Consider the following 27,453-nt stretch of genomic DNA (forward strand, 5'->3'; position numbering starts at 1 on the left):
TGCAGAGGTTAAACCTTAAAACATCAGGTCTCTGACATTACCACATACTTTGACAGTCACTGCAATTTAACTATTTAAGATACCAAGTAATTAAAGCACGTCTTGCTTGCCTCTGGAAAATTAAATATTAATTTCCTGTTTTTACAGAAATCTGGTGTCCCCATCATCATTCTGCACATCCAAAACACTTCCAAAGTAGTCTTTCTGAAACACATTGAAGTCTGGCTTGATCTGTAGCACAAACATTATAATGCCCTTTCACCGAAACTGGAGAATAGTGGTGTCCATTACATCTCATTAACTCCAGACCTATTGTCCTCCTTTATCGGCAAGGAAACAAACAAAAATGGATCATTTGACAACACAAAATAAGCACATAAAACATGGATGAGACTTTTCAAATAAGACTCCCTTTGTTCACACTTGAGTTTCTGATGCCAGTCTAGCAATATTTTTCATTCATTCCTGATACCAACAGAAGGATCAAATGACTGGAAATTAAAGAGGCAATAGGAAGCATACATCATTAAAGATACATGAAGGAACTAAAATCCACATAGATTTCAGTAAGCTCTATTAAAAAACAAGTGTGTCCATTTTTACATAGTACATTATATTTTATTTTTACTTATTCAGATTCAATCATCAAGAAACAAGATGCAAAGGAGCACAGTAGCCTTTGGAAAATATCCTTTATAAAATCATACCACAACCAACTACTTGTTGATCATCCCTAACAAAGTTTTAGAAGTTTTCACAGTTACCTTTTAAGAGATTCCTGTGGTCCTTTACTCACTATTAATGCATATTATAACAACTTAACAATGGGCAACATCCTACCTGTGTTTTTTGATTCCGTTAGACAGCGACTCCCCACTGCCACAAACCTTTTCTTCAGACACGCTTGAAGTTATTGTATCTTTTGAATCCATGCTGTCCTCTAATGAGTAGGCTGCTGTTGTTTCAAACCCACTTAATGATTTTTCAGATTCTGAATCTACAAAAAAGCAGATGCATGTTAATTAATCTATCACCTGTGCTAGACTTCAGTCACTAACAGATCTTCCCTCTTTGTACAAAACTGAAACCTAAGTAGGCTACTGTGTCCTGATGACAGCATCCATTTGGTAAGTAACTAGTACTGCCACAGACCACTGCAGCTCTGTATCTAGACATAAAGAGATCACATGATAAGCAAGAACGCAGTACATTAAAAATCCTCTATCAAGCAGAGCCCAAATCTGACATTTTTATTAAACTGAAGCTACTACAACTTGCTTAGGACAAGTGCCAGTGTCGCAGAGATGCCAGTATCTTACCTAACTAAATAACAGTTACCTTAACATTCAAGTATTGACTCCTCCTTCTATACGAGATTTCAGTTTGGTCTGAATTCTTAGATACTTGGTGCTGTTCAGCAACTTCCACCTCCCAACTTACTGGACAAGTATCAAAGAACGGAAGGAGGTATCGTACGCAGTGGATTACATTAGCCATGTAAGTCTCAGCAAATCCTAAGTGATAAGCTCACCAATCAGTAAGATAAACTTTGTACTCTGGAAGGTAGGTTAATAGTACAATCCACATCACATCTAAAACTAAAACCAACATCAACGACACCACCTTATTTCCAACCAGTGTTTTGGTCAGGTAGTGCTTGACCAGCTCTGGAGAAGGGACAGTCTTGCCCCAAATCAGAAAGTAAAAATTTCCTGGCAAAAGGCTGTATTTTTGTTTCATGTTTTTCTTTCAAACCTGACGAAATTGTCGAAGGATTATCCAATTGCAAGTTCCAGGAAGCAAGGGAACAGCTCAGGAGAAGTAAAGATACACTAGTTTCTATCCTGTTTGGGAAATCTTTAGCAGAAACCAGGTACAACACTGAATGGTAAACAGTTTAATGCAAGCCTCGCTGCTTCTGAAAAAAGCGAACCCAAACTGTAGTAGACACCATTCCTGCTACGTACTTCTTTTAGCATATGCTACTGCTCTTGGCTACAAATACCCAGAGAAATAACTGCAAGATTAGTCATTCTCTCACACACTGATTCTAATTCAAAACTAGTAATCAAAACCTGCTGAAGTAGTAGTCCATCCAAAAAGAATATCACAGTCAGAGCTGTCCATTGCCAGGTGCTTTCTTGTTTTCTCTTAAAAAACTATGCCAGTAGCTTCTCTAGAACATGTAAGCTATATGTTGCTTTGATGAAGGGGACAGTGACAAGAGGACTTTCCACTACATCCAGTTAACAGAAGGGTCAAGAACAGACAAAATCCTGATGAATGGATGGGCTGTGCTACAACGTCTCCATCCTCTCTAGAGAGAGTGAGATCTAGAAGCATAAAGGAGATCTTTCCTTTCATTGAAAACATCCATCCCTATCCTTGACAAAACGGTACTGAAATTAAGCCAGTTGCTAGGGAATGAAAAGAACTGCCAGCTGGTGCTGAGGGTATGTTAAAAAAGTGGACTGGCACTCCAGAGAATCTTCTCACAAGTTTCCCCAAATTTGTCAGTCTAGTTCTGTGCCAAATTATGATATAATGTATCAAAGCATTAGTTTGGTGGGTACTATATATAACAAGTAGGATAAGGAGAACCATTTTTACTTATGGACAAGTCCCTTACATAAAATACAGATTTCTCCAGAGATCTTAAGCCCAGGTAGTCAGGAAAACACTGTTGTGTATCCAAATATCACAGAGGAACAGACACTCTAGCAGTGTAACACAACTTGGGCCTCAGCACCGTGACCACATGACAAGCTATAAATCCCTTCAAGGTAAGTATTCTACTTCTCTATTGAAAGAGCTGCTCAACTGTGCCAATGGTTATCGTGACAAGAAACGCATGAAGCAAACCCAGTAACATAAAGCAAAGAATCTGCCTCCTGCAAGGCTCCTTGCTTCTCCCATACCATCTGGGACTGTCTTGTTTTCAGATGAATCACAACACACAAATTCCCTCAATTTGAGTTTCTGCAACAGACCTAGGACTCCAGAGGTGGAAAGGGAAGAATAGGAAAGCTTCACCAGAACCGTTGACCACTCTCCAATACGCTTCTCAGTATAACAAGGATTTTTAAATGCTACACCATTAGTTCTCCTAATGCTGGCCTTACAGTGCCAGAGACAATTATGCTGGACTGAACTCAGCACCTGCAAACCTCTCCAGACCTGTAGACACTGATGACCCAGCCTTCTCCAGGGCACGTGCCTTACTTAATACAACAAGAGCATGCTATACAATAAAGAACACCGTAAGAATGAAACCAGACGCTCCTATAAGAAATTGTTCTCTAGAGAAATCTCTCCCATTTTCCTGAGAAATGGCTCTCAAAGGTCTCAATTTCCAATCCCTAAGCCTCAGCTACCTCCTTTGACCTAACGAGCTTAACAAGCCTTGAGAGTTTGTTTAGGTGTCAGAGTGAACAAGCCTAGTATTGTATTGTGAGCACAGATCAACAGGCAACTCAAACTGAGCTTTCTCCTGTGTACTTGCAGCTAAATCTCTTCTGAATTAAGATTTGCATACTCCCCCGTCACTGCAAAAAAAGATTTATATTCACAAGTTGCTACAGAGCAGCTGTCAAACAGATGACTAGGAGAAAATGAGATTTTTTTTCTATTGAACTTAAGGGGGTGTGGGCTGAGGAAGGAGGAGAAGAAATAAGAGTCCCTGTTTGGAAGCCAAAATTTTTAAGTGAACTTTGAGACAAGACCAGGCTGACTAGGAAGCACTCCAGCTCATGAAACCTGAAGTGTCAGGGTAACAGTAAAAACACCAGTTACACTTCAGAAGAGTGGGAGAGCAAGGGGAAACAGCAGAAGCAATGACAGAAACTTAACTCAAGGGAAGTTCATCTCCTATTGCAACAACTGCTAAGTCTTCAGTTCCAGACAGAAAAGTTTGGCCAATGTATCCGATTAATAAATACACCTGAGAAAGGCAGTGTTTAACCACTGGCAAGGTTGGGTTTTAATTCTGACCAAGCATTTCCCATCCCTCTCTGATACTTGAATTCATTTTTTTAACTAAATTCAAGGCAAGTCCACAGTCAGCAGTGGTCACACAGAGGTTGTGGAATATTTTTGGTACACGTTCAAAAAAAAAGCCACTTGACAAACAACCATAAACATGGAAGGAAAAGGCAGTGAGTTTCTATGCTTTTTTGTACAATTTTTACTTTTAAGTGAGTTGGTACCTGGAGACCTAATTAGGAAGTGAGCAAAAGCAACAGAACTAGTCTACTACTACTTGTACCATTTAGGAGCACTATTTATAAACACAGCACCCATTAGTGGCACATAACAGTTGAAGCTGTACTATGACAAGTTAGCTTTAGTAATAATCTAAATATTCCTGTAGCTAAGTAACTGCTTTTTTAGTAAGATCGCATCTATGTAAAATCATAATACCCCCCTCAACACACACAAAAGCTGTGTTTGCAGAAAACCCCCACCTCTCAGGGAGGGAAATCAGGACAGTTCTATGCTCTTCCCAAATTGGGTGTGCAATTTGCATATAATCAGGGAATCTTATCTGCAAGGCAAAAATCAAGTACCTTCACCCTTTAATTCCTGACCTGCTTAGCCATTTTTCAGTGTTGTGGATGGACTCTGCATTTGTATTCTGTTTTCATATGCTTCCTGAGGTCTGTATACTTAATCAAAGCTAGTAACTTCTCCAGTTCTCTAGGAGATGCCGTTGGTCTTATTAAACTTAGCTACTCGTTTAGTGCTTCTTCCCTTCACCAAGCCGCCCTGCCCTCCGCCCCACCCTACTTTAAACATAGAAGAGTTTGACACAGGTTAAGCATTCAATCCTGAAACAGAGAGCTCCAGCACTCCATGGGCTATCGAGTTTAATTACACATTTCCACCACTCCCATGATGAGGGGATCAGTGCACTGGGATGCACTGTTAACTGACCTATTGCTATCAGAGTATAGGTTAATAACACTCTTAACTTTGCTGTTTTTAACACTGGATATCATGCTTTGGTAACACAAATAACTCTCATTTCCTGTAGGTTCTTCTTTTCATGTTCAGTGTCTACTCCTCTCCCACTGCAGAATTTAGGAATCAGCGCAATGGTCAGAAAGCATTGATAACAGCATATCACTTAAAAAGGGAGACTTCAGCAAATAAACTACTACTACAGTATGCAATCTTACCGCATTCCAAAACCAGGATGAGGAAAATGTTTGTAAAAGAAAGAGGATATTTCTGTAATTGTGCCCACAATTTCTACAAACAGAACTACACAACACAGATTTATCAGTGACCAATTTAGTCTATGCCAACATTAGCAGGTAGTACAGCTCAGTTGGAGCAGATTTTCAGGCCAAACAGATGGTGCGGAGGACTTGACACTTGAACTAGATAAATTTCTGGTGGTGTTCTCTTCAGATGAGCTCTACTCTCCTACCACGGACTGAGTGTCCAATAGCAACTGGACTGTATCTTCTGATTCAGCTTCATTCAGGAGTCTGGTTCATGCAGATTGCTCTACAATGTGAATCAGAGCATGGTGAATGGGGACAAGTAGCTGCTGCTGTGAACATATCCCTTCTAATACACTTGTTCAAAAAAACCTCTTTGAAAAGTCTTGCATTGCTCTGAATTGTCACAGCTAGTAATACTTTTGTTGATGGTAAATGAGCAGAAGTGTCTAATATGCAGACAATATTCTCTTAAAAAAACAAAAAAGCAGCAGTGGCTTCTTCTTTCAACCTGTCAAGTCAAAGCCAACGATTCTTCAGCTCAAAGAGCAAGCCTAGTTATGCAATACTCTCACTTCTAAATTCACTCCTACGGTGGAGATTTAAAAATTCAGAGAACCCTAACTAGAAAAAGATGGTATCCTAATAGAAAAAATACTGTCAAGTAGTGGCATTTTTCCACTGACAGACATTATAACTTGTCACATCACCCTGTTAAAATACATTGGTGTTTGCTCAATCTCCTATACAGCATAGTAAGATAATTCATGAATATGTCTATCAAAAAAATCAGTATCATTTAACTTAAATTATAGGTCTGCAAATCAGGTTTAGCAAAAGCTTTGAGGATGAAGTCCTAGTAGTTTAGATTTCTGGAGGTATAAATTTTTAGTTTCTGACAATTAGGCCTAGCCACTGCTCTCTGTTATGAAAATATTTATCATCATCTCACCTGTCTCATTAGCTCAGGGAAGACAACCTACATTCCCCAACTCTGAGCCAGTGTCATACATCCCCGACTCCTCTGCTCCCACTGTATTCTTGTCATACAGAGACAAGAAGCCTCCTACTTGAGACTCCACAGACGTGGCAGAAAAACAAGAGGGTTAGAAAGTATTACCAGGATCCCAGTCATTAGCAAAAAAACCCCACCCCAAACCACACCTGCAAAAAACTAATTCCTTTTGTGCTTACAGTGAAAGTCATAACATGCATCCAGCAGCCAGGAAAACACATCACAATTCCCCTTCAGTAGCCCCCCAAAAAATCAGCGTGCCTTTCCCCCAAACACATGCCTTCAGAGACAGAAAGGACCCTAATCACTGCAAAGCACTGAATGTGAACATCCTAGAGAAGAAAATCTAACACAAGTCCGATGAAGTTGCCAGTCAAGAAAGTGAGTCTTGATTGCAATTTAAATATGTCAGATAACTTCTCCAAAAGGAGAGAGAATTGACATATATGTTTTTCATATATATATATACACACGTACACAGATATATATGGTCAATAAATTTCACAGTTATACAAATACACTCGATGTAATTTGTTTGCAGCTTCAAGTGACAAAAAGGCCATCTCTCCCATCTACAGAGGAGGCTTTGGACGCTTTCATTCAAGATGATTTAGAGACCACGTCAGTTATGAGATGTAGGTGTACAGACTAACAGCTCTTTAAAGCTGAGTATTCTCTCATACACACAAAGCAAGCCTTGCTGGAGAGACTACATTCCAGCAGCACCAGATAAACAACTATTCTCTGCTTTGTTGCGACAAGCAAAAGAGCCTGAGGCCTTTCAGCAGAATTGTTCTTTTGGTTCTGGTTGAAGAACCTGTTTCTAGTGTTCCTCAATCTCTTCTCCTCCTTGAAGGCTTGATAAATTTGTTACTGTGCCAAGCAGCCACGTCTGCTGTTGATTTGCTGCGTTCCTATGCTAGCACTATACTTGATCACAGACTCCACTTTCCCTGTTTTTATTCTCTGCTTAAGTTGTGCACTGCAGAGCACCTATCAAGGAGTCTGGGAACACAGCTTTTCTCATTCGTCAGAAGCATCAGACAGTTCAGCTCACAGAAAAAGTGACCCTATACTACCTTGTGAAGTATGCCATCACAACCTAATTAACTGCTACAGTTAGACTATGTTTGCCCTCAAGCTCTTCTAGATCCTTCCTAGCTGTAGACAGCTGTGCGCTGTCTACCTGACCATCCAGTTAGAGCTATTACTGAGCTGCACTATGTACAGCCTCTCTATACAAATGCATGTTGTAATCATCTTACGCAGCTCAGTTTTTAAAAAAATCACTATTTGCATGTTCTGCACATGAAAATATGAAAGATACTAAACTGAAGAGCAGACAGGGAAAGAAAAGATATTTCAGAAATGCACAGAGGATTTCAATTCATCCTTTTCTTCCACCTGTAACACTTAAGGTATACAAAAGTGAAATGGAACAAGCCTTTCTTAAGCTCATTATCCCTCAAAACTAGTGATTTTTATGGACTGATCTTAACAACAAAACAAAAGAAAAAACATTACACCACCATGGAGAAAGCAAGTCAGAAGACTACCAGATACAGTTACACCTCCTAAAATAGGAACCTTAAGTTTCGCTATTTAAAAAAAGGGCGTACACATGCAAGCAATCAGACCTTTCATCATTGCCCTATGGTTTTGTAACTTTTTGTCATGCTAAGGTGAAACAATACAATTCTGCAGGTGAACTCAGGTAAAATTTTAGAGGCCCGCTCATAAAGCACATGAAGCATTCTCCTAAAATTAGTTCCATGTTAGAAAGGCAGAGATTTTTCACTTAAAGTGAGACTGTTCCCACCCCCGCAATGCATTCACCACACATGTGCTGGCTACACACTCATGTTCTGGACGTCATTACTTACCTGAAACAGCATCATAGAATTGCTCTTCACTGATGATGCTGAGAGGCGGAGATCCCTTAACCAGTGACTGCTCTAGTTCATGGTGTTCGGTAGCTAGTGTCTCTAATGCTTCTGACAAGATCTTGTTTTTCTCCTGCTCATGCTCCAGTTTCAAATTCCTCACCTATAAGTAGATACATGTATGAATAAAATCTCATCTCTCCGAAGAATGTGTAGCTGGAAGCTATTCAGAAAATAGACTCTAATAAATAAATAACTGGCACACAGCTGGAACTGAAACCACATGAATTAATGAGAATATTACAGTATTTTTGTGATGACAATAAGGTTGTTACTCAGCATTTTCAATAGTTGAGAAATCTGACAAGTAAGATCTGACAGTATAAATCACAGTTCCACAAGTGACTTCAAGCCAGATAACTGTACCTTAAAAATGAGTGGAAATATTTACAACTCTACTTGGAAGACCTTAGAGTTAGTGAGCAGTTTCTATACACACCAAGCTCCTTCTACTAGTCTGCTCTAATTTGGGCCAAGCAGCATCATCTAAATTGAATTACAGAGCAAATGTGAATGCCAGCTACAAATAACCACAACTGAACTATGAGCTGAAAACATTTAACCCTGAGGATTACAAGAGAAGGTTAAAAAAAGAGATTCCTCTACTAACTGATTTAATGTCAATATAAACAGCCCTCCCTCCCCATTCCCGAAACAGTTTATAGACGAGCCAGAAGCTGACAAAAAAAGAAGCCCAGCCATCAGACGGTGGATGGGTTTTTGTAAGGCCACACATGCAATCAGCTCCAGAGAGGATGATGTTAAAACACATCTTGAATCCGGGACTAGTAATGGGAGAGCAACACGTCCTTCCTATTTCCTCCTCGTTTTTTTTTTTTTTGCTGTGCTTTCCATCCCCCTCTTTCTGCCAGAGGAGGGGAGAGGGCTGCAGCTGACAGCTGAGGAAGGGCCTCTTCTCCCAGCCCAGCAAGGCTTCAGTGTCCTACTTCTTCTAAAACCATTGACTCTTATCTTCCTCTCTCCCTTCTTGTCCCTTTTTAAAAGCATCACACCAACCACTCCCTTGTCCTCCAGTTTATTCCCAAAGGTCACTTTACAACACTAATTCCCCCTCCACTAAGAACATGCAAGGACATGGCAATTAATCTCTTGGAACAGTTACAGGGACAACTTACACACTTCCCTAAGCAACTTACACATATACCAACATTACATTTTTTAATCTAATTTAAGAACTGTTCGTATGTCCTATCTGGTTACATTTTACACTAAAGCTTTACTTTGGAGGCTTCAGCCCCCTAGTTTATAACAACCACTCAAATAGTGGAGATTAAAGAGCTGGGCACAAATGAGGGGGTGCAAATTTAGAGGCTAGAAAGGAGATATTAAAGCAGATTTGCCACTTCCAGAGAAGAGTTTCTACGCTGGCAGTAACATATCCTCTGGAGAAAGATTTATGGAAGAAATTTTCACCAAATACTGAATCAGTATTGTTGTGCCAAATACTAAATCAGCTTGTTTGGCTGCCAGGCTCTGAGTGTAAAGGGGCAATCCAATTAAATGATAATTAAAAGAGTATAAAATTGGGTTGCTAATTGAAAGCAATAAAACCAGTAAGTCACTTACTGTCTAATAGTTTTACCCTGAACAAAATGAAAAAAAAGTCTGGACTAGCTACTGTCACTTTCATTTAAAGTTTACTCTGACTGTACCCACGAACCCAATTACTGCACTGTTTCATACAAATCAGATATGCCACTGCAAAAGATCTGTTATTAAGCAGTTTCTGCGGGGGTTACATTTTGTATCCTATCAAATAGTTAAGGAACTGCCCGTTTAGAGAAACGGCACCAGTATTCCACTCTCCTGAGAGAGGGAGGATGGAGGACTGAGAATAAAATGGTACTGTTCATTCTTCTTAAACAGCAAAGTAAAATCAGTGGTATTTGCAATTTTTTTGCAGTATTGAATTAGATGCCTTTATGCTTTACTATTTCATTTTGATAAATGATATGGGTGACTTAAATCCTTTACCTAACTTAAGTTTCAATATTTAACAGCAAATTGAAAGAAAATCCAAATACATCTAACAAAACCCAAATGAACCTTTTTTTACATCCTCTAAAAGCACGGTAGTGTGACTAAAGAAGCAACAACTGATATAGGCTTAAGACACCACACCTCCCCCCCAAAAGTCTTTTATTAACGTTCCTCTGCCCTATCATAATGTAGCACTATTCAGAACAGCAGAAGGTGTGCTAGAAATAAATTCCCTTTTTGGAAAATCAATAGCTGACTTTACAGTAAGGTTCACTTTTTTGTGTACTTCCAGGCTTCTGAGCTGCCAAACACTTACTAGTACAGCAATTACACACTACTACTAGGTAACAAAAAAGTTTTTCGGCTGTTATGTAAGGAGCAGGACACTAGCCAGAAGCTAAGGAAAAAAAGAAAACATATTTAAGTTTGTTGCTTTTAACCTTTGGGATGTTCATTAATATCTGAATGAAAATTCAATACTTGGGAGCTGGAGATGAAAGTCCAATCTAAAACTTTTGTCAACAGTACTGAGCTTGTGGGACAGACACACACATTCAGAGAGCAGAGAGGTGGCTCTACAGACCTCTACAGCCTAGTACTCAGTGAAGGGTAAGTGTTTACACTAGCAGCTCTTTGAAGGTAGTGGTCTGGAGATACTGTCTGTAACTATACTATGTCCTTAAGCACCAAAACAGTTCTACAGTGTCAATGTGAAAACCTAAAAAAAAAAGATGGTTCTACTATCATCCTACCATCATTTGACTGATTTCACCTGTAGAAAAGCAATGCTGGCAGAGATAGAGCTACATCCTTCATGTGCTCTACTTAAAAACACAGGTATCACTGGAGAAATAACCTTGTTTGAAATAAGCATACTGTTTTATTTTTTAAACACAAAGCAGCTTTAAGCAATACCACCATTTTGTCACCTTGTCTTCTATCATTGACGAGAGACACCTCTTAAAACCTTCTGGCTGCAATTTAATTGTAAGGGCAAGATATTTTGGTGGTGGTTTGTTTTTTTTCCCCAGAACCACACACTCCATTCTTAACTGCTTAACAAGAAATATGCAGGGAGATTGGCACTATTTTCAAAGCATAAGTTTATTGAACAGCATAATTGACCACCTGAGTGATAGGTTTTCCTAAAACATAAGTAGTAGATTGCTGTTGTGCATAATTTTGCCATACTCTATTTTTCATTCACAAGACTTGGCCAGTGATTAAGTTAGGAGATGAATTATTCCATCTTCCTGGCCACTCCACCACCATTTTGAGATGACACTTCAGCTTTATCCCTTTTCCCAAAGTTTTTATTTCTGCATCCTGTCTTTTTTTCAGTGCCCCAACACAAAAAACAACTGCAAGATTACAGAAGGAACCTCCAGACGAGTTTTAAAAATGCTTATTAACACAAAATCTTCAGAATCTATGTATAAAGCAGGAAGACAAGCATAAAACGACGATACAACCCGGCACGCAGCTAAACACCACACAGCTGTTCCCTCACTCCCCCCAGTGGGATGGGGGAGATAATCGGAAAAAAGGTAAAACTTGTGGGTTGAGATAAAGACAGTTTAAGAGGACAGAAAAAGGAAGGGAAAAAATAATAATGATAAAAGAACATACAAAACAACTGATGCGCATAACAATTGCTCACCACCCGCTGACTGATGCCCAGCCAGTCCCTGAGCAGTGAGCTGCCACCCCCTGGCCAGCTCCTCCAGTTTTATTGTTCAGCATGATGTCATATGGCATGGAATATCCCTTTGGCCAGTTTGGGTCAGCCGTCCTGGCTGTATCCCCTCCCAGCCTCCTCGCTGGCAAGGCAGTACGAGAAGCTGTAAAGTCCTTGACTTAGTGTGAGCACTGCTCAGCAACAACTAAAACATCAATGTGTTATCAACACTATTCTCATCCTAAATCCAAAACATGACACTATACCAGCTACTAGGAAGAAAATTATCCCAGCTGAAACCAGGACAATAACGTAGTAAATATCACACCAAAATGATGAACATACCCAGGAAAATACCATAAAAGACGTTTTACTGACAGTCTGCATAAGGCACAGCTTGTGATACAGCCGTGGCTTCTGTACCTTTAGTAGTGGTGCCTGAGCTGAGAAGGAGACAGATGGCAATTCACATTGTACCGGGTTCAGCTCCTCATCCTCCAGCTATGGAATGTCTGTCATCTTTCTGATCCCTGTTGCTGCTCCCTGCAATGCCAGTGCCACCATCAGCGTTGTAAAGCTTTCCAGAGCTTCACAGGGACAGCAGCAGAGAGCACTCTAGTGAGCCTGGCATGATGCCAGCTGAGTTCCCAATGTTCAACTGGTCAGGCTTCCTACCCTACCCTTGTCAGGAGCTATTCTGCACGGGAGCAATTACAGTTATCAATAAAGTTGGGCTTGTGCTTGCACTGTCACACAATGACAGTTAAGATCAGTCTTGTTTTCATCTCTAAAGAGAATATTATTATCGTGAAACTTCAGATTTATAATTGCTGATGGAAACTAGCTTTGTCTCACAGAAGTAAACAATAACTCGATCATTAACCTCACAGCAATAGACACAGCTATAACCTGATACACTGACACAGAACTAAGACTTCAGTATATAGGTCAGTGCAACAATTTATTTTTTTAAAAAATACTTCTCCAGCTGAAGAGGTTTGATATCCAAGTTCTGGTAACTGTTTTCACCTCTGGTTTAACTGAACAGGAATCTACTTCCAACAGCTTCCCATAAATATTTGAGTCCTTTGGGCTGCAAGAACTGAATTGTGAGTTTAAACACTAGAATTGAGTTATTTTAGCAGTCAGACCTTTATTTTATTTTTTTAAAAGGAAAGTAACAACTTATTTGCAGACAATTCTATTGTCTTTCCATGCTATTATAAATCCTCCTAAGCACAAGAGCATGGTTTTAAAGTCAACTCCTTCACTGTGTATTACCAGCAGAAAGTTGACATGCCTATTCCATAATAACAAAAAAAAGCTTATCTGTGTGTAACAAACACCAGTCCCATCCCTTTCTGTACCCTTAGCTTCCATGAGGTAGGCGGGAGACTAGTAACATGCACAAAGCCACTATTTTTGATTTTTTTTTTTCCTTTTCTTTTTTAAAGCCTGAAGTCTCAAACTATATCAGTGCAGCCTGTAACCGAGGCTTCTCTGTCCATCCTGAAGACATCTCAGCACAATACACAAAATACTTGCTTTGTTTGGTGCTGGATGCTTTTATTTTAAATTAATGCCCAACAACAGTGGCACTTTTGTGGGGTGGGAAAGGGTCACACCACTGTATGCCCAGCTAATAAATGATCATCTCAGCAACATGCTATTGCAGCTGCAAGTAAATCCTAAAAACAGCACATAGCAAGCAAGGCATAGAACAAATACAGACACCTCAGCAATATGTAGGGCTACCTGCCTTTAACATTAGAATAGTAAATTAAAAGACAGCATACCTTAGCTCTAGGTTCTCCTGGACTGAAAGAGAGAAAAGACAGACTTCACAGCACTGCGGTGTGATTTAGTTGAATTTTACTTTCAAAAGCACTCAACTTCAGTGTTAGCAGTAAGAATGCCCAAAATATGTAGACTTTCGAGTTGTGTAGGATGGAAGAACCACCTCTTTCACATAGCAACCACCAGGGGATCTGAAGCCAGACAGCCGGAGTGTCAGTACACCACGTACCAATTCTGCTCTGCAGCAAGCTGAGTGCAGGAGAGCAGCCTATGACACTGCCTCACCAATGTCTCCACCTACTCAGAAGCGGGGTTTTGGTTTTCAAAATGAATGGCTTTGTCCAACTGCCACAGAAATTCCATCCTCCCCAAAACGTCACTGCTTATGGGACATTTGCCACGAAGCACAGACACAAGGTGCAAGTTTTCAGTAGCAAGCTAACACCTGGCTGGAAATTAACATATAACCAAGGAATTAGAAAAACACTGCTATAGTAGAACCGACAGTTTTCTGTAGACATCTCCTGACATTAAGAAATGTAATCCTGCTTTCTGTAATGAAGTAAATGCCAATTAAACCTGCTATTTGTTTCACACTACATCTATTTATACGAAACTGTTCGTTTCCAGGGTCAGCTACTCCAATAGGACATACTATCCTGAAAGACAGAACCTACAAAGCTCAGTGTTGTAACACATTACACTATGGAAAACTACTCACAGGAAGCACTGGGAATCCAAGGGGAGGATTCTTTCCCTTCTTCTGTGATCTTCATACCAAAAGAAAACACCTACCAAAAAAATCTGAGGCTAACAGTGCAAATCACAACCGCAATGCAGACAGTTTGGTATGTACACTGTTTGTCTATTCTAACAGACAAGCTCACATAGTTGCAATTTTGCTGTTAGTACAATACAGTCCCTATTGCTAGCGCCTCCTTGCATAAGCCAGTTCTTTGTGATGACCAGTTTAAACTAGCACTGAGTAAATCTGTTCTTCTTTTACATTTAATGTAGAATGAGAACTACAGTTTCGAGAAGCGTCAGGTCTGCCTCCATGTCTTGAACAAAACCTGCCTTTTCATTTCATCATGGAAGAAATCTAAGGACTTTTAATATCTTCCCCAATGTATATCTGTTTAGAAATGGAACAGTTCTATATATTTCGTTAGCCAACTTTGAAGCATGCTCCTGCAGCGCTAATTCTACAGGATATGCTTCTATGGAGAAGTGCTTTTAGATTTTCCGCTACCTACAGTAGGATTAAGCTCTTGTTCAAGCTGCTAGTGAAGTGAAAACTGAAAACAGTTGCTCTCATGTGGAGTTCTCATAGTTTTAACCACATTGGAGCTTCAATAGAGGAAGTTTCCCAGAAAAAAAAAAAAAAAGGCTTGATTTTTACTTCTACTCATGGGACTTAACTCCCACTCAGCACACATTAGTATATGATATGAATATGTAAAATCCTGCTTTTCTCCTAACCCCCCCCCCCCCCAAAACCAGGAACAGTTTTAGTTTCAGTATGTTTCTTTGCAAGCATGCCTCAGGTATTTGAAGTACTAGATAAAGGAATGAGTGCTTTATGAACACTCCTATGACATATCATAAAACTGCAAGTGTGACAGCTCACATTAAAGCAAAAACAAAGTGTTTCCAAACAGATGCAGTCAGTTTCATGAACACATCACTAGGTTCCTAAAGCCCTAAAGCATGTAAATATTTTATACGAAAGTTTTGGAGTTCTCATCTGTTTACGCACAGGCCACACAGAGTCCTGCTGCCAACTCACCACTCCCCATCATCATCAACCACAAAAAACTTGTGACAAACATCTGCTATCTTAACATATGTTAAGGCCTTGTATCATAACTCTTCATTTGCTGGAGTAAACTAGCTCTTGTAAACATCATAGCTTTGGCTCACCCCAAGGTACAGAGGACTGATCCAAAAAAAGCCACGCTTTACTTCAACCATAGTTTCTTGCTTAGGTTTTCTCTCTGTGCTATAAGCTTACCATTTACCCATCTTGAGAGATCTATCAGATCTCTAGTTAAAAACAGAATAGTTGGATAGCATTTGCCAATGACTTGAACTACTGCTACTGCAACTACTGAAATGCAAACCAGGATGTGACCAGTTAATCAAGGAGGTAAGCTGAGCTCACTGATGATAGGTGAAGGGTTACTTACTGTATCACAAGACAGCATCAGTCTTCATCTCAGGAGTCCAGCCAGCTGACTCTACTACAGCTACAGCATCAGAGTACCACATCTTATTGAGATCATCAAATTCAAAAGAGGAAAAAAAACCTCAGCAGGCTAACAACATTTTGCTTACTTTCAGAACCATATGCAGGAAACATCACCAATAAAGTTCCTTTTTGTACAAAGGCTGAAAGAACCCCCCCCATGCATACAAACAAACCCCATACATACCAATTGAAAGTCCCGGTAATTTATTCACTTACATCCCAACTCAAAGCCTATCAAAGAAACCAAAGACTTTGTAAATCAAGTCATAAGACTCTGCCTCAATCATTCCCCAGATAACACAAGGATTCATTGTCAGTGAACTACGAATGTTCACCTCAAAATTTCAAGAGGAGGAGTTTAGCAGGGCTGATTTGGAAGGGGCTACATTTCATTCTTCCGAGTACAGAGTTATAATATTTCCCTATATTTGGTTTATTAAAATAATAAAGTTTTACTAATGAAGGAAAGCACCAGATATGATCATAAAACTTAAGAGAGTGGAACCACTGCTAGAAGCAAGAGCCAAGCTATCATCCACACAGAAGAAACTCAGACTTCGGCAGGATCATGTCAACAGACAGACATCAAGGCGGTAAGAGAACTGTTATTCAAGAGAAGAGCTGGAGATGCTGAGGAGTCAGCACCCTTCTTCCAACATACAAGTCTAGTATAAAAATTCATAATTCAAGACTGCCTGGATTAACAATTTCTGAACTATCTATATGCTAGGGACAAAGACTGTTTGCCTCCCACCTTTCCCTCCTAGAGACACCGACACTTCCTCCTCAACATGGACCTTGCTGCCTTCCTTCCCCTCTCCTGTTTCCACATTTGGAAACTATGTCAAAGTTTGTTTATTTGGAGGCTGATGAAGCACTGCAGTTTTAACCAGTGGAGAATGTCGCAGTTCTGAGCCAAGAACCCATCTAGGAGTGCAAGAACAAACTGCAAAGACTTCATTTCTGATTGCAGATTAGAAGGATGGTTTTGTCTTAAAAGCTTGAGTTTAAACTTTTCTATCAGAGAAACTGCTTTCTTCAAAGTGATTCTGCACTTGTCAAGACTTAACAGAGCTTCTTCTGGTTTGCTTCTAAAGTGAGACTTAATGGCAATTCCAAGTCTTCCTCTCAAAAGTATTTGTTTTTTACATTTTACTTAGATGACTTAACTGTAAACTGATAAATCACAAGAATTCTACTTAGGTTTGAGAGCTGCAGAAGTTGCCAGTTTCCAGAGTGCATTCTGTCCCTACTCATGTTCCAGTATTATAATAACAATTAGTCAAATATCAGGAGTTCAAACAAAAAGCCTTCTGATCTTGTAATTTTCTGTTAAGTATTGTTTCTATTCAGAGTAAAGCTGAAATTAAATATGGCCGCTATTCACATTTGCCAATAGCTTATGCCAAAACAAGCTGGGACTGAATGACATCAGCAGTGATGTACATGTTTGGGAAGCTCATTTCAAGTTGCAGAGCTATGAGATTACCAGAAGAAACCACACCCCAAAGATATCTTGCTGCCCTAGTGAGATTAAGCATCTATTTCCTCCAAGGCATATGCCACAAGTAACCTTACCCAAACTAAGGGTCTCATTCAAGCTGATAAATTATACTGATGTCAACAGGACTAGGACAGTATATTGTTGCCTGTTTTCAGATCTGGTAGGGACTTTTTTTTTGCATCTCTTCCCTTTGAGAGACTCTGGGCATCTTTGAAGTTTGCTAGTCTCACAAACAGAGAGACCAGACTTTAAGATGTAAGGGTTCTTCAGAATGCACACAGGAAACATTTCCTTTTTATTCTTAAAGGACTGTTTTGAAAATAGATCTTAAGGCAGTTTTGATTTAGCTACTTCCCTTAAGTTATTTTTCAGTATACACCACTGATAACTTTGATCAACCCCTTTGTATCCTCTCCCCAGTTGGATCACAGTGAATGCGTGTATTAATGTTTTCTCTCTTGAAGCAACTGTCATGTTTTTGGTATGTTTTTGTTGGCTCTTACTGGCTTACTCCTGCTGCTGCACAACTGGACACACTGTTGACTCAGAGTGAAACCAGCACCCTATTAAAAAATTAACACTTCTGAAGCTAGTTGTCTGTTCTACAAGCTCCACATTGGGAATCTTGTTAATTATTCATGAAGAGTAACTAACAGGTTCTTTAAAAAGCAATTCCAAAACAAACATGCATGCTGTACAGTTGTTCTGCATTTTTAAAAAAAACTCAGATGTCTTATTTGCTAGTTTTTATTTAATTTTGGATGATAACCAAACTAGTTAAAAATGAAAAAAGTTGAACTCCTACATATACCAGAAGTCGATGGTGAGCTTTGCACAGTGCTGGAGTTCTGGTCTCCAAACAAAATCCTTTTGAAAGCATTCTCATTTGCTGTAGTCCAGAACAGTGCTGTTCTCACTTTCCAATATTAAAGAATCAGACTTCATAGACAGACAAAAACGCAGAAATCCCACTTCTACTGCAGATTTTAGAAGGACTTGCAGCATTAAGAAGTTTGTCTCTTCTTAGGGACGATCTTCCTCTGAGGAGGCACTGTTTTGTCCTTACCCCTAAAGCAGGCAACAGCTGAAAAAAGTAGACATCAGCTAGGCCCTGCATAGGCTGATAAGACATTTCCTGAAACTAGAGTCTGTCGTATGTAAGTTTGTCCAGCAGTTAGGGCAGACAGATAACTATGCTTTGGGCTACAGAAATCCAAACTGAAAGTTCACAACCTCAGTTCAAATTAGCAAAAAGACATTTGCATGTGGAGAATGAAATCTAAAATATTGCCTCCAGTTCTTGTTTTTGTTATAAATAATTGCTAGAGTGTAAAACCACCACAATTATCCCAAAATATTATACCTACTGATATATTACAAGGAGACACTATAGAACACCACTATTGCCATGCAGAACAGATAATCCAAATATTCTCATTCAGTGGAAAAGATCTCCCCTTATCAATGATCTCAAACACTTTTGCCCTTATCCGCTGGGGGGGGGTGTTGTTGTTGGGGTGTTTTCTACTTTCTCTGTTGCAAGAATTCAGTGTGTTACTCATTGCTACTCAGATTCTTCTTGTGCAAAAAGTAACTAAAGATGAATTGAGTAGATAAAAGCAAGCCTGCTTCTCCCCAAGATACATACTAAATACTATAGTGAACCTATTTACTGATAAATCTTCTATTTATTACTCCCCGATATGCAATCCAGTAGCACCTACAGTTCAGAAGAAGTGGCCCCAGCTTAAACTTTTAGTAAGCTTTTATGAACTTCTTCAATGAAAAACACTGGCTGCTAGAGTAAAACTAGAAGGTAGATTTGACAAAAGTCTAAGTCTAAGCAACACCAAGAGTTCTCCCCATCCCAAGCGAAGCAGCATCTGGAAGCCTAGAGTGACACATCGCTTTTTAAATTCAATAAATTGTATGTGGGAGCAAAGACAATAGTAAAAAAGCACTGACCATATGTTATCAGCTGATCTGTGACACATGGTTCCCTGAAACTGTCTAAACTACTGTACTGGACTGCCTCTTAAGTACTGTGTGGATGTCTGAGGACGGTTCAGGCTAGAGAAGGCTGAGGGCAGATCTCATCAATCTGTATAAATACCTGAAGTGCAAAGACAACAGAGCTAGGCTCTCCTCAGTGGTGCCCACTGACAGGACCAGAGGCAATGGGCACAAGCTGAAACACAGGAGATTCCCTCTGAACATCAAGAAACACTTTTTTACTGTGAGGGTGACTGAGCACTGGCACAAGTTGCCCAGAGAGGTTGCAGTCTCCGTGCTTGGAGATACTCAAAAGCCGTCTGGACATAGTCCTGGACAACCAGCTCTAGGCGGCCCTACCTGAGCAAGGGGGTTGGACCAGAGGACCTCCAGAGGTCCCTGCCAACCTCAACCATTTCCATTTTGTTATTCTGTGAGCTTAGAGTTTAGCCCTTAGCCTGAAACGTGGCTTCAGAGCTGGAGGAGACACAGGTCAGACAAAACTCTATTTCTGCTATCCATAGGCACAGATGCAACTGTCTAAGGTTTCAAGCTGTCTTAAAGGCTCAGCCAGCTCATTTTCACCTCAATTTGATTTGTCTGGCCTTGCAGCAGGGTGTTTCACTGGAACAACAGAAAATCCAATTTGCATGCATAGCACAGAATACTTCCACAAGTAGTAGTGCTGTTGGCATTTCCAGAAAGGTATAAACTACTGACATATATGGATTACCACATATCCTAGAGGAGCTATACCATTAGCTTGACAACTTAAGATTATTCCCCACCACAGTGATAAAATCCCAGTGTGTGACTGTGCCCCATTAGTTCATGTCTATCAGTTCAAACCCTCCAAGTTCATGCAGATGCTTTTCTGCTGCACTACACCAGCACAAGGCCTAGAGGCTGATGCTCTGACCAATTAAACTGAAGGTTTCCAGACAAGGCAAGAGTAGTTTTGTTCTCCCTGCTCTTTCTCCCACCATAGCTCTTGACTCAAAAAAAGGGACCTGCAATAGTGACACTATTAAATTTCAAAATTAATATGAAACTGCTTTTCTACTCAAGGGTCAAACAACATACCTGAATGTGCTTATGCTGTGGAAGCAGTATAGCTTTGGCAGCACAAACTCTCCAAAGCAGATGAAAAAGTTTATAGTCTGCTTCTGTGACTAAACTGTTCTATTTCTAAGCTAAGGAGTACCCATACATTATGACGTACACTGCAGACTTCCTTCAAATAGGCATGCTTTAAAGCCATTCTCAAAGACTCCTAGTGTACCTATGGATCCAAGAGTTATTGCATTGATGTCCAAGTTTTAACATTAATAATGTAGCAGTGACAAGGATAAGAGGAGGGAAAACATTCCTATTCAAAACCACTAAGTCCACATTTATCGTACAAGTGGCTTAACATGAAGCTATGCAAGCAAAGTAAGCACATCACAGGTGTCACTCCTAAATACATTCTACAAAGATGAGATATTCAAATGAGGGCTATGCTTACATGAAAGCTGGACATCCTCTTATACTGGACTCTTCAGGATATTCGCAACAAATCATTCATAAGAGGCCATCTATCTTACCACTCCTCTGCAGCAACATTCAGCTCAGTTCTTCACTATAAGTGGAGCATCATTTGTTTTGTGTCTGCTTATCAACTATCCTTAAAGGACAGCATAGGCCTGCATTTGACATTTGTACATAACACTGAACACATTTATTTTTAGAGTATATTATTCATGCATTTAAAAGGAGGTGATGTTAAGAACAATGCAAGCACTCTAGAGAAAGAGATTACTAACATTCCTTGATGACCAGGCCTGGCATCTACCTTCAAGGAAAACTATAATACAAGTGATTTATTTTTAGTACATAAACGCTTTCTAAACACAGCCCATTTACCAATTCTAGTGATAACCTCAGTGACTCAGCAGTCAGCATTATACTAACACATTTCTTCACTGGACAGCACAACAAGCAGAAATAACACACTTCTGAATATTAATATTAAAACCAAAAAACACTTTTAAAGTCACTGGCTGTCTGGGAGGGAGAGAGAAGCCAACAAGTACATTCGGTTCACATGATTAAAAATCAGACAAGAGACCAGATTCCACAATGGCTTACCTCTACTATAAAAATGGTATCAGCTCTGAGGAGTCACTGAATAAAAAAAGTGAAAGGAGCAGTTTTGGTTAGAAGGCCATGATTGTAGTCAGGTGAAGTTGAAGTAAAAAAAACCAAAAACAACCAACCCAACAAACAAACACAGCCTCCCACACACACTAGTACTGTCTATATGGGAGATCATCCATTTTATTCTTCACAGCTAAGAGGACCCCTACATTTCATGGAACCAGAAGTGACTAAAATACACCAACTAAAAATATAGCAAAGAACAGCAGAAAATTAAGTTTAGACTTAGTCAACCTCCTTTATTCAAGGAAAGGCGACACAATTGCACGTGGACAGCCTACTGGGCCATAAGATAAGAGATCTGAAATCACTGATGTTTAAGGAAGCCAAATAAAACATACCAAAATTCACCATATGGTGGGATTTTAAGATGATTTGACAACAGTTAAGTGACACAAAGCCTTAAGTTACTTAGAGACAATGCCTTTAAAACAACCTCACACAAAACATATGGGTAAGAAAAAGTTAAATATCATATCTCCCTCAAAAGCACATGTTAATATCCAGTACTGGACAGGCTACATGAAATTTGTTTTGCATATGTGTAGAAATAATTTTTTTAATTATTATTCTAAGAACTAGCTTTTACCAGCTTTACAAGGAAAAAAGGCATTATAAACTCCCTACGTTTCAAGAAAGAAAGGTCAAGAAGGAGAATACATCTCCAGAGAATTAGTAAATGTGTATGACTGCTGTTACCCAGTTCAGCATTCTGATGTTTTATGCAGCTGAGAGACAAAACCAGACCACTCAGCCAGACTGCCACTGCAGTCAAGTATCTCACACACTTGCACGCAAAATCCCAGCAAACAAAGTTAACAAGCATGGTGCTATGCACAGAGGTTCAGCCTTAAATCCTCTTTTTTGCTCCTTCATTTTTTTTCCTGAAATATTACCAGTCCTTAGCTGACAATACACTGGCTGTCTGGGAGCTAGGAAGTTTTAGAACTCTGCTGTTCATCCTGCTCTTCCAAAACACATCAGATACACATTAAGCCAGAACACTGAAAAGAAGCTGATCAGCTTTACATGCCATTATGAAATCACAATGGCACTAGAAGAATAAAACTCATAAGAATAAAACCTTCTTACTCCAGTTTGTTTTCCAAGCATGAAGGAGAGGAAAACAAACAATATCCTCATAGCAGTAAGTAGCAACAACAGAGAAAGGAAATTTCCATGTTATGTATTTCTTTTTTGTTCCTCTCTATCAGCTTACACAAAGACAGGAGCACCATTTTTCAAATACATTCATAGAAAACAGAATTCCTAGTTGAGAAGCTTACTGTATCAAATACTATTCCACTGAACTTGACTGCTGCTTGATCTTTCCCCCCTGCAGCTTCAGCTAAGCCCCTCTTCTCCATGTTTTTGCATTAAAAAATAAAATCCCCAAACAAGTCATAGACAAGACCTCAGAAGTAAATCTCAGAGTGGGAGCTGCAGAAGCACAGTGAGGAGTCTCGTTTCAAACTAACATGTATTTACACTGTGTTTCCCCAGAGGCCCATGAATGGATTCCAAGTTAGTTTACACAAGGCTGCTTAACAACAACTGCCAAGAAAAAAAAAAAAAAAAAAAAAAGAGGAAAAAAAAAATCTACAAGCCAAGCTTTGAAAAAGCATTAATCCACTCTGGAAAGTGCAAGAACAGGTTAGCAGTGTGCTTTGAGTTGGGCAATACAGTACGGAGCAGAGAATACCTTCAGACAAGTTGTGTGACCAGCTTTCACATAGGCTTGTAGGGCTACAAGTCAGCAACAGCTTCCCTGTCATCAGAAATTAGTATGTCACTTTGCCAATAGATAATATTCAAACATAGCACCAGCTACAAAGAAAAAGGTTAACTTTTGAAATGCACACTCTTAAAGAAAAAAAAATGCAAAAAGTTGGGACCCTGTTGTACTACAAAGACCAGTAGTATTCATGTTTTGCCCTATAGTAACATCCAGGTGTCCTTCTGTCAGCCAGGACTGTCTGCCACCCAGAAGCCTTTCATAGACGGCACTCGACCAAGCATCTTATCAACTGCTTCAAAATTTAAGCATTCTGTCAACATGCATAATACCCTTTTATGAAAGAAACGCAGTAATATTTACTTATCTTTTCCCTGAATGGAGTCCCTGTATTTGTTATTTTAACAAGCTTCTGTCTGGGCTGCTGCTTAGCTTCACTGCCCGCTCTGGTGACCTATTCAGTCTTGGCTGCTCTAGGAAAGTCTCTGAAAAAAGTTATGTTCTTTAACTCCCCTCTCTCATAGATACTTCGGACTTGCTAAACTGCTTCCTTCACATAGTACTGATAGGAACGTTCGTCTTCACAGACCTGTAGTTAGCTTCCTATCTGCAAGGCTGCAGTACAGTAGCAGAAAGAAAATGCTTCCTGAGGAAGAACACTATGCCATTCGCAAACATTTAACTACCAAGTTCCTCTGATTTGGGTATCTCCTCTTTAGAGCTTTAGCACAGATGAAAGACATACACGTATACAGCACCAAAAAATTAGTACAGCAAGAACCATCAATGCATCACTAGAACTGCCGATGCTCTAGCAGAAGTGAACCTGCCAAATGACTTTCCTGTTGGCAGCTTTGTTCTCTTGTATGCCATGCCTATACATCATTCCACAACGCATTATATCCCATGCTCTTCTGCATAAGGGAGAAATAGCAGTCTTTACCTGGGCACCTGTTTGAGCATAGAGAACCTTCCAATGAACTTGTTACTTTCAAACAAGACTCAAGGTGCACCAGACATTTCTAATACATTTCTACTCATTTGGAGGAGAGGGCAAATAACAGGGTCAAGTCAGTTAGAGACTCATACAGCCAATAAAGGTTTTCTTGATGCAAACACACCTCAAGTCTCTCAACACCAGCCGCCTGTTGCTGTACCCAGTGCAGTTATCAACTGTCTGAAAACTGCTCTCCTCCTTTCCCCAAGTTTACAAGCTGAGTAATGTTTCAGCTGCTTAGAGCATTGCCTACAGGCCTTGACACACTGAGGTCTTGCCTTGATTTCCACTACTTTCAGCAAGAGCCACAGAACAAAACAGAAAACAGAATTGCTCTGTTGTGTGCCAGTGACTGAAAGGAAGCAAAAAAAAAAAAAAAAAAAAAAAAATCAGGGCTGTCACCTGTTTCTAAGCTTAGGGAGAAAAGAACAGAGAAACACACACACGGGTTTCATGACTTAAGGGGGTAAGGACTCTATGGTTCTAGGTCTAGTACAATAGCCAGGCAAGACATGATCCCCTCCCCAGACCTAACTCAGAAATCATGAAATTAACCTCTTTCTTAGCTTCCCTGAGTTTGAGTCGCTCACCCCCTCTTTGTCTCTCCCTCCCCCACACCAAGGGCTCCCAAGACCTTATAGAGGTTAGTGTAGCTGACTATATTGCCAGGTGGCAGAAAAGGACTGCTGATGGACTCCAGGACTTTTCTAGACAGATTTGCTCAGGGTGCCCATAATCAATAGTTCTCCCTTGACTGCATAGTATCATCACTGCTCCCCTCACCTCCACCCCCATAATTCACAAGAACACAGACACACATCTAACCCTTGGACATTCAGTTATGTTTCCAAGAAATATGAAATAAACTAAGGCAGTAAGCTGAACTTCTAGAGATTAGTATTTGCTAGGGGCACTGCGTGCACATTTTTTATTTACAGTGCATCAGTTATACATACAAGAGATAGCATATTATGCCATGGTAAAGATAACTAAATCCATAAACTGTGACCCACAGCATTTTGACCTTAAAGTTTCTGTAAAAATGACAAGCTTAATTTGTTATGACAAATTCTACCTGGCTAAGTATACAGCTCAGTTAAACCAAGAAATGAAGAAACCTTTTCTGAATCCCTTATCTCATCATCTAAAGTTTTTCACCAGCTTGTAAACAAATTCTTTTAAAAAAACAAACAAACAAACCCCAACAACAACCCTCCCCCCACCCCCAACTAGAAAGAATGACAGCACCTACAAAGGAAGATCAAAGCCACAAACAGACTACAAATGAAGTCAGCTTACAACTGCTATTTGTTCTAAACTCATGCAATACAAGCTCTTAATTTACTGTTAAATATAACCTTTGATGGTGAAAGTGAAACTCTGGAGAGTCAGGATACTCATCGGCACACTTTACCTCGCACTAGTTAAGAAAGAAGCAAGCTTTAAAAAAAAAAAAAAAACAAAAGTTGATTTATTTAAAGCATACCTTTCCTATCAGTTTCATACAGCTTCAGTGCACGCAGCTCAAGTACTGGAGATAAATTTTACACTCACCCAGAAAAATCTAGCAGAGATAATAGCGTGCAAAGAACCTTAAGTTAAATTTTTCCTACAGCTACATAAAAATACCTTAGAACATAAAAATACTAGAATCAAACTGCTTTTGGAATGCAGGTTCTGCTATCTGCCAGAAATAGTACAAGGGAAGTCCTGCTTTGAAACAATACTTACTAACCTTGTGCCAAAGTCACTGCAGAAAACGTTTCAAGTTGCACCAGCTCCGACACAAACGCCTCAATGAAAGCTCGGATTAAAGCAATCAAATTATCTTCGTTTCTCCCTCACGTGTTTTAATTGCTCGGTAAGAAGTATCTGCGCTCATCTCTACCTTCTCCACTTGACACTGAAGAGCTCACCCCAATGTCAAGAAAGGAAAAAACCCCAAACCAACGCGTCACGCGCACGCTACATACCGCCAAAGCGATTTCGGGAAGGCAGCCACTCCGAGACCTCGCCCCGCGCGGCCAGCGAAGCCGCCCCGGGTTGCAGCGGCAGCAGCACCTGCCGGGCCGGGCCGGGCCGCGCAGCCGGCGGCCCCTTCACCTTGCACCACGCCGCGGACGCGGGCGGATGCCCCGGCGCAGCGCGGCGCAGGGGCAGGGCAGGGCAGGGCGGGGCAGGGAGTGGCGCCCGCCCCGCGCAGCCCGCGCGCTCTCCGCGCCCCGGCGGCGCGCACCGCCAGGGCCAGCGAGGTCCCGCCGAGCGCGGGCGGAGGAAACCGACCCGAAAGAGCGGGGCGGCCGCCGGCTCCCAGCCGGGCTAAAAATGGCCTAAGGCGCCGAGCGCTCCCGCCCCGGCCCCGCCCTCGCCCCGCCGCCGGGGCAGGGGCGCGGGCTCACCGCTCGCGGGCGGAGCGGGGCCGCGGCTCCCCACAGGGCGGGCGCGACGCGGGGCGGGGCGGCGCGGCGCGGCCCCGCCGCAGCCGCAGGGTACGCGGGTCCCAGAGACCGCCGGGGCCGCCCCGCACGGAGCCCCGCCGCAGTGGGTTATTTTGGAAGCTCCCCCACCCGCCGCTCCCCTCTATGGCGTCACCGCAGCTCCCTCCGTGCGGAGCAGTGAGGTCACGCGTTCCCCGGCACGGTGCTGCGGGGCTCCCTCCTCCCGGAGCCGGCGCCGCAGCGGGCCGCGCCACCCCCCCCGGAGCGAGCGGCCACGGCCCCCGCCCGCCGGGCGAGGAACCCGGCCGCGCTCCCCCGCAGCCGCCACCGACAATGTGCACGCCGAGCCCCGCACGGCGGCGCCGGGGGAGACGCCGCGCTTGGCGGGGGGGGGAGCAGCGGACAGAGGGAGCGTTTGGAGATCACGCTCCTGCACCATTCCTAACGCAAGTGGAAGAGACGTGAACCTTTGTACCTTTTTTTTTCTTCAGTGCTGTATGAGCAGTTTCATTTGCATATTGCACAATTATGCTACAATTTACACAGCGCAGAGGTGGGTAATACTAAACAAAACATCTTCTCTAAAAGGCAAAGAGTGTGCGTTCACTGTAGTTATCCTTACTGAAGTTAGCAGTGCCACCTCGTTAGTCAAGCAGTGGCTTCGGGTATGCTGGCAAT

General features: G+C 41.1%; 1 protein-coding gene across 6 annotated transcripts in view; it reads right to left on the reverse strand.

Annotated features, from left to right (window-relative positions):
- OSBPL1A (oxysterol binding protein like 1A) overlaps nt 1-27,453 on the reverse strand; it is a 78,231-nt gene that overhangs the window by 20,293 nt on the left and 30,485 nt on the right. For all 6 annotated transcript variants that reach the window (XM_069779184.1, XM_069779185.1, XM_069779182.1 and 3 more), the window contains 2 exons: nt 8,124-8,286; nt 841-997 (listed from right to left, as the gene is read on the reverse strand). In XM_069779184.1, the coding sequence (XP_069635285.1) occupies nt 841-997; nt 8,124-8,286 (320 nt within the window). The remainder of the gene's footprint in view (nt 1-840; nt 998-8,123; nt 8,287-27,453) is intronic.

Source organism: Haliaeetus albicilla, chromosome 3 (genome assembly GCF_947461875.1).
Source record: "Haliaeetus albicilla chromosome 3, bHalAlb1.1, whole genome shotgun sequence".
NCBI lineage: Eukaryota > Metazoa > Chordata > Aves > Accipitriformes > Accipitridae > Haliaeetus > Haliaeetus albicilla.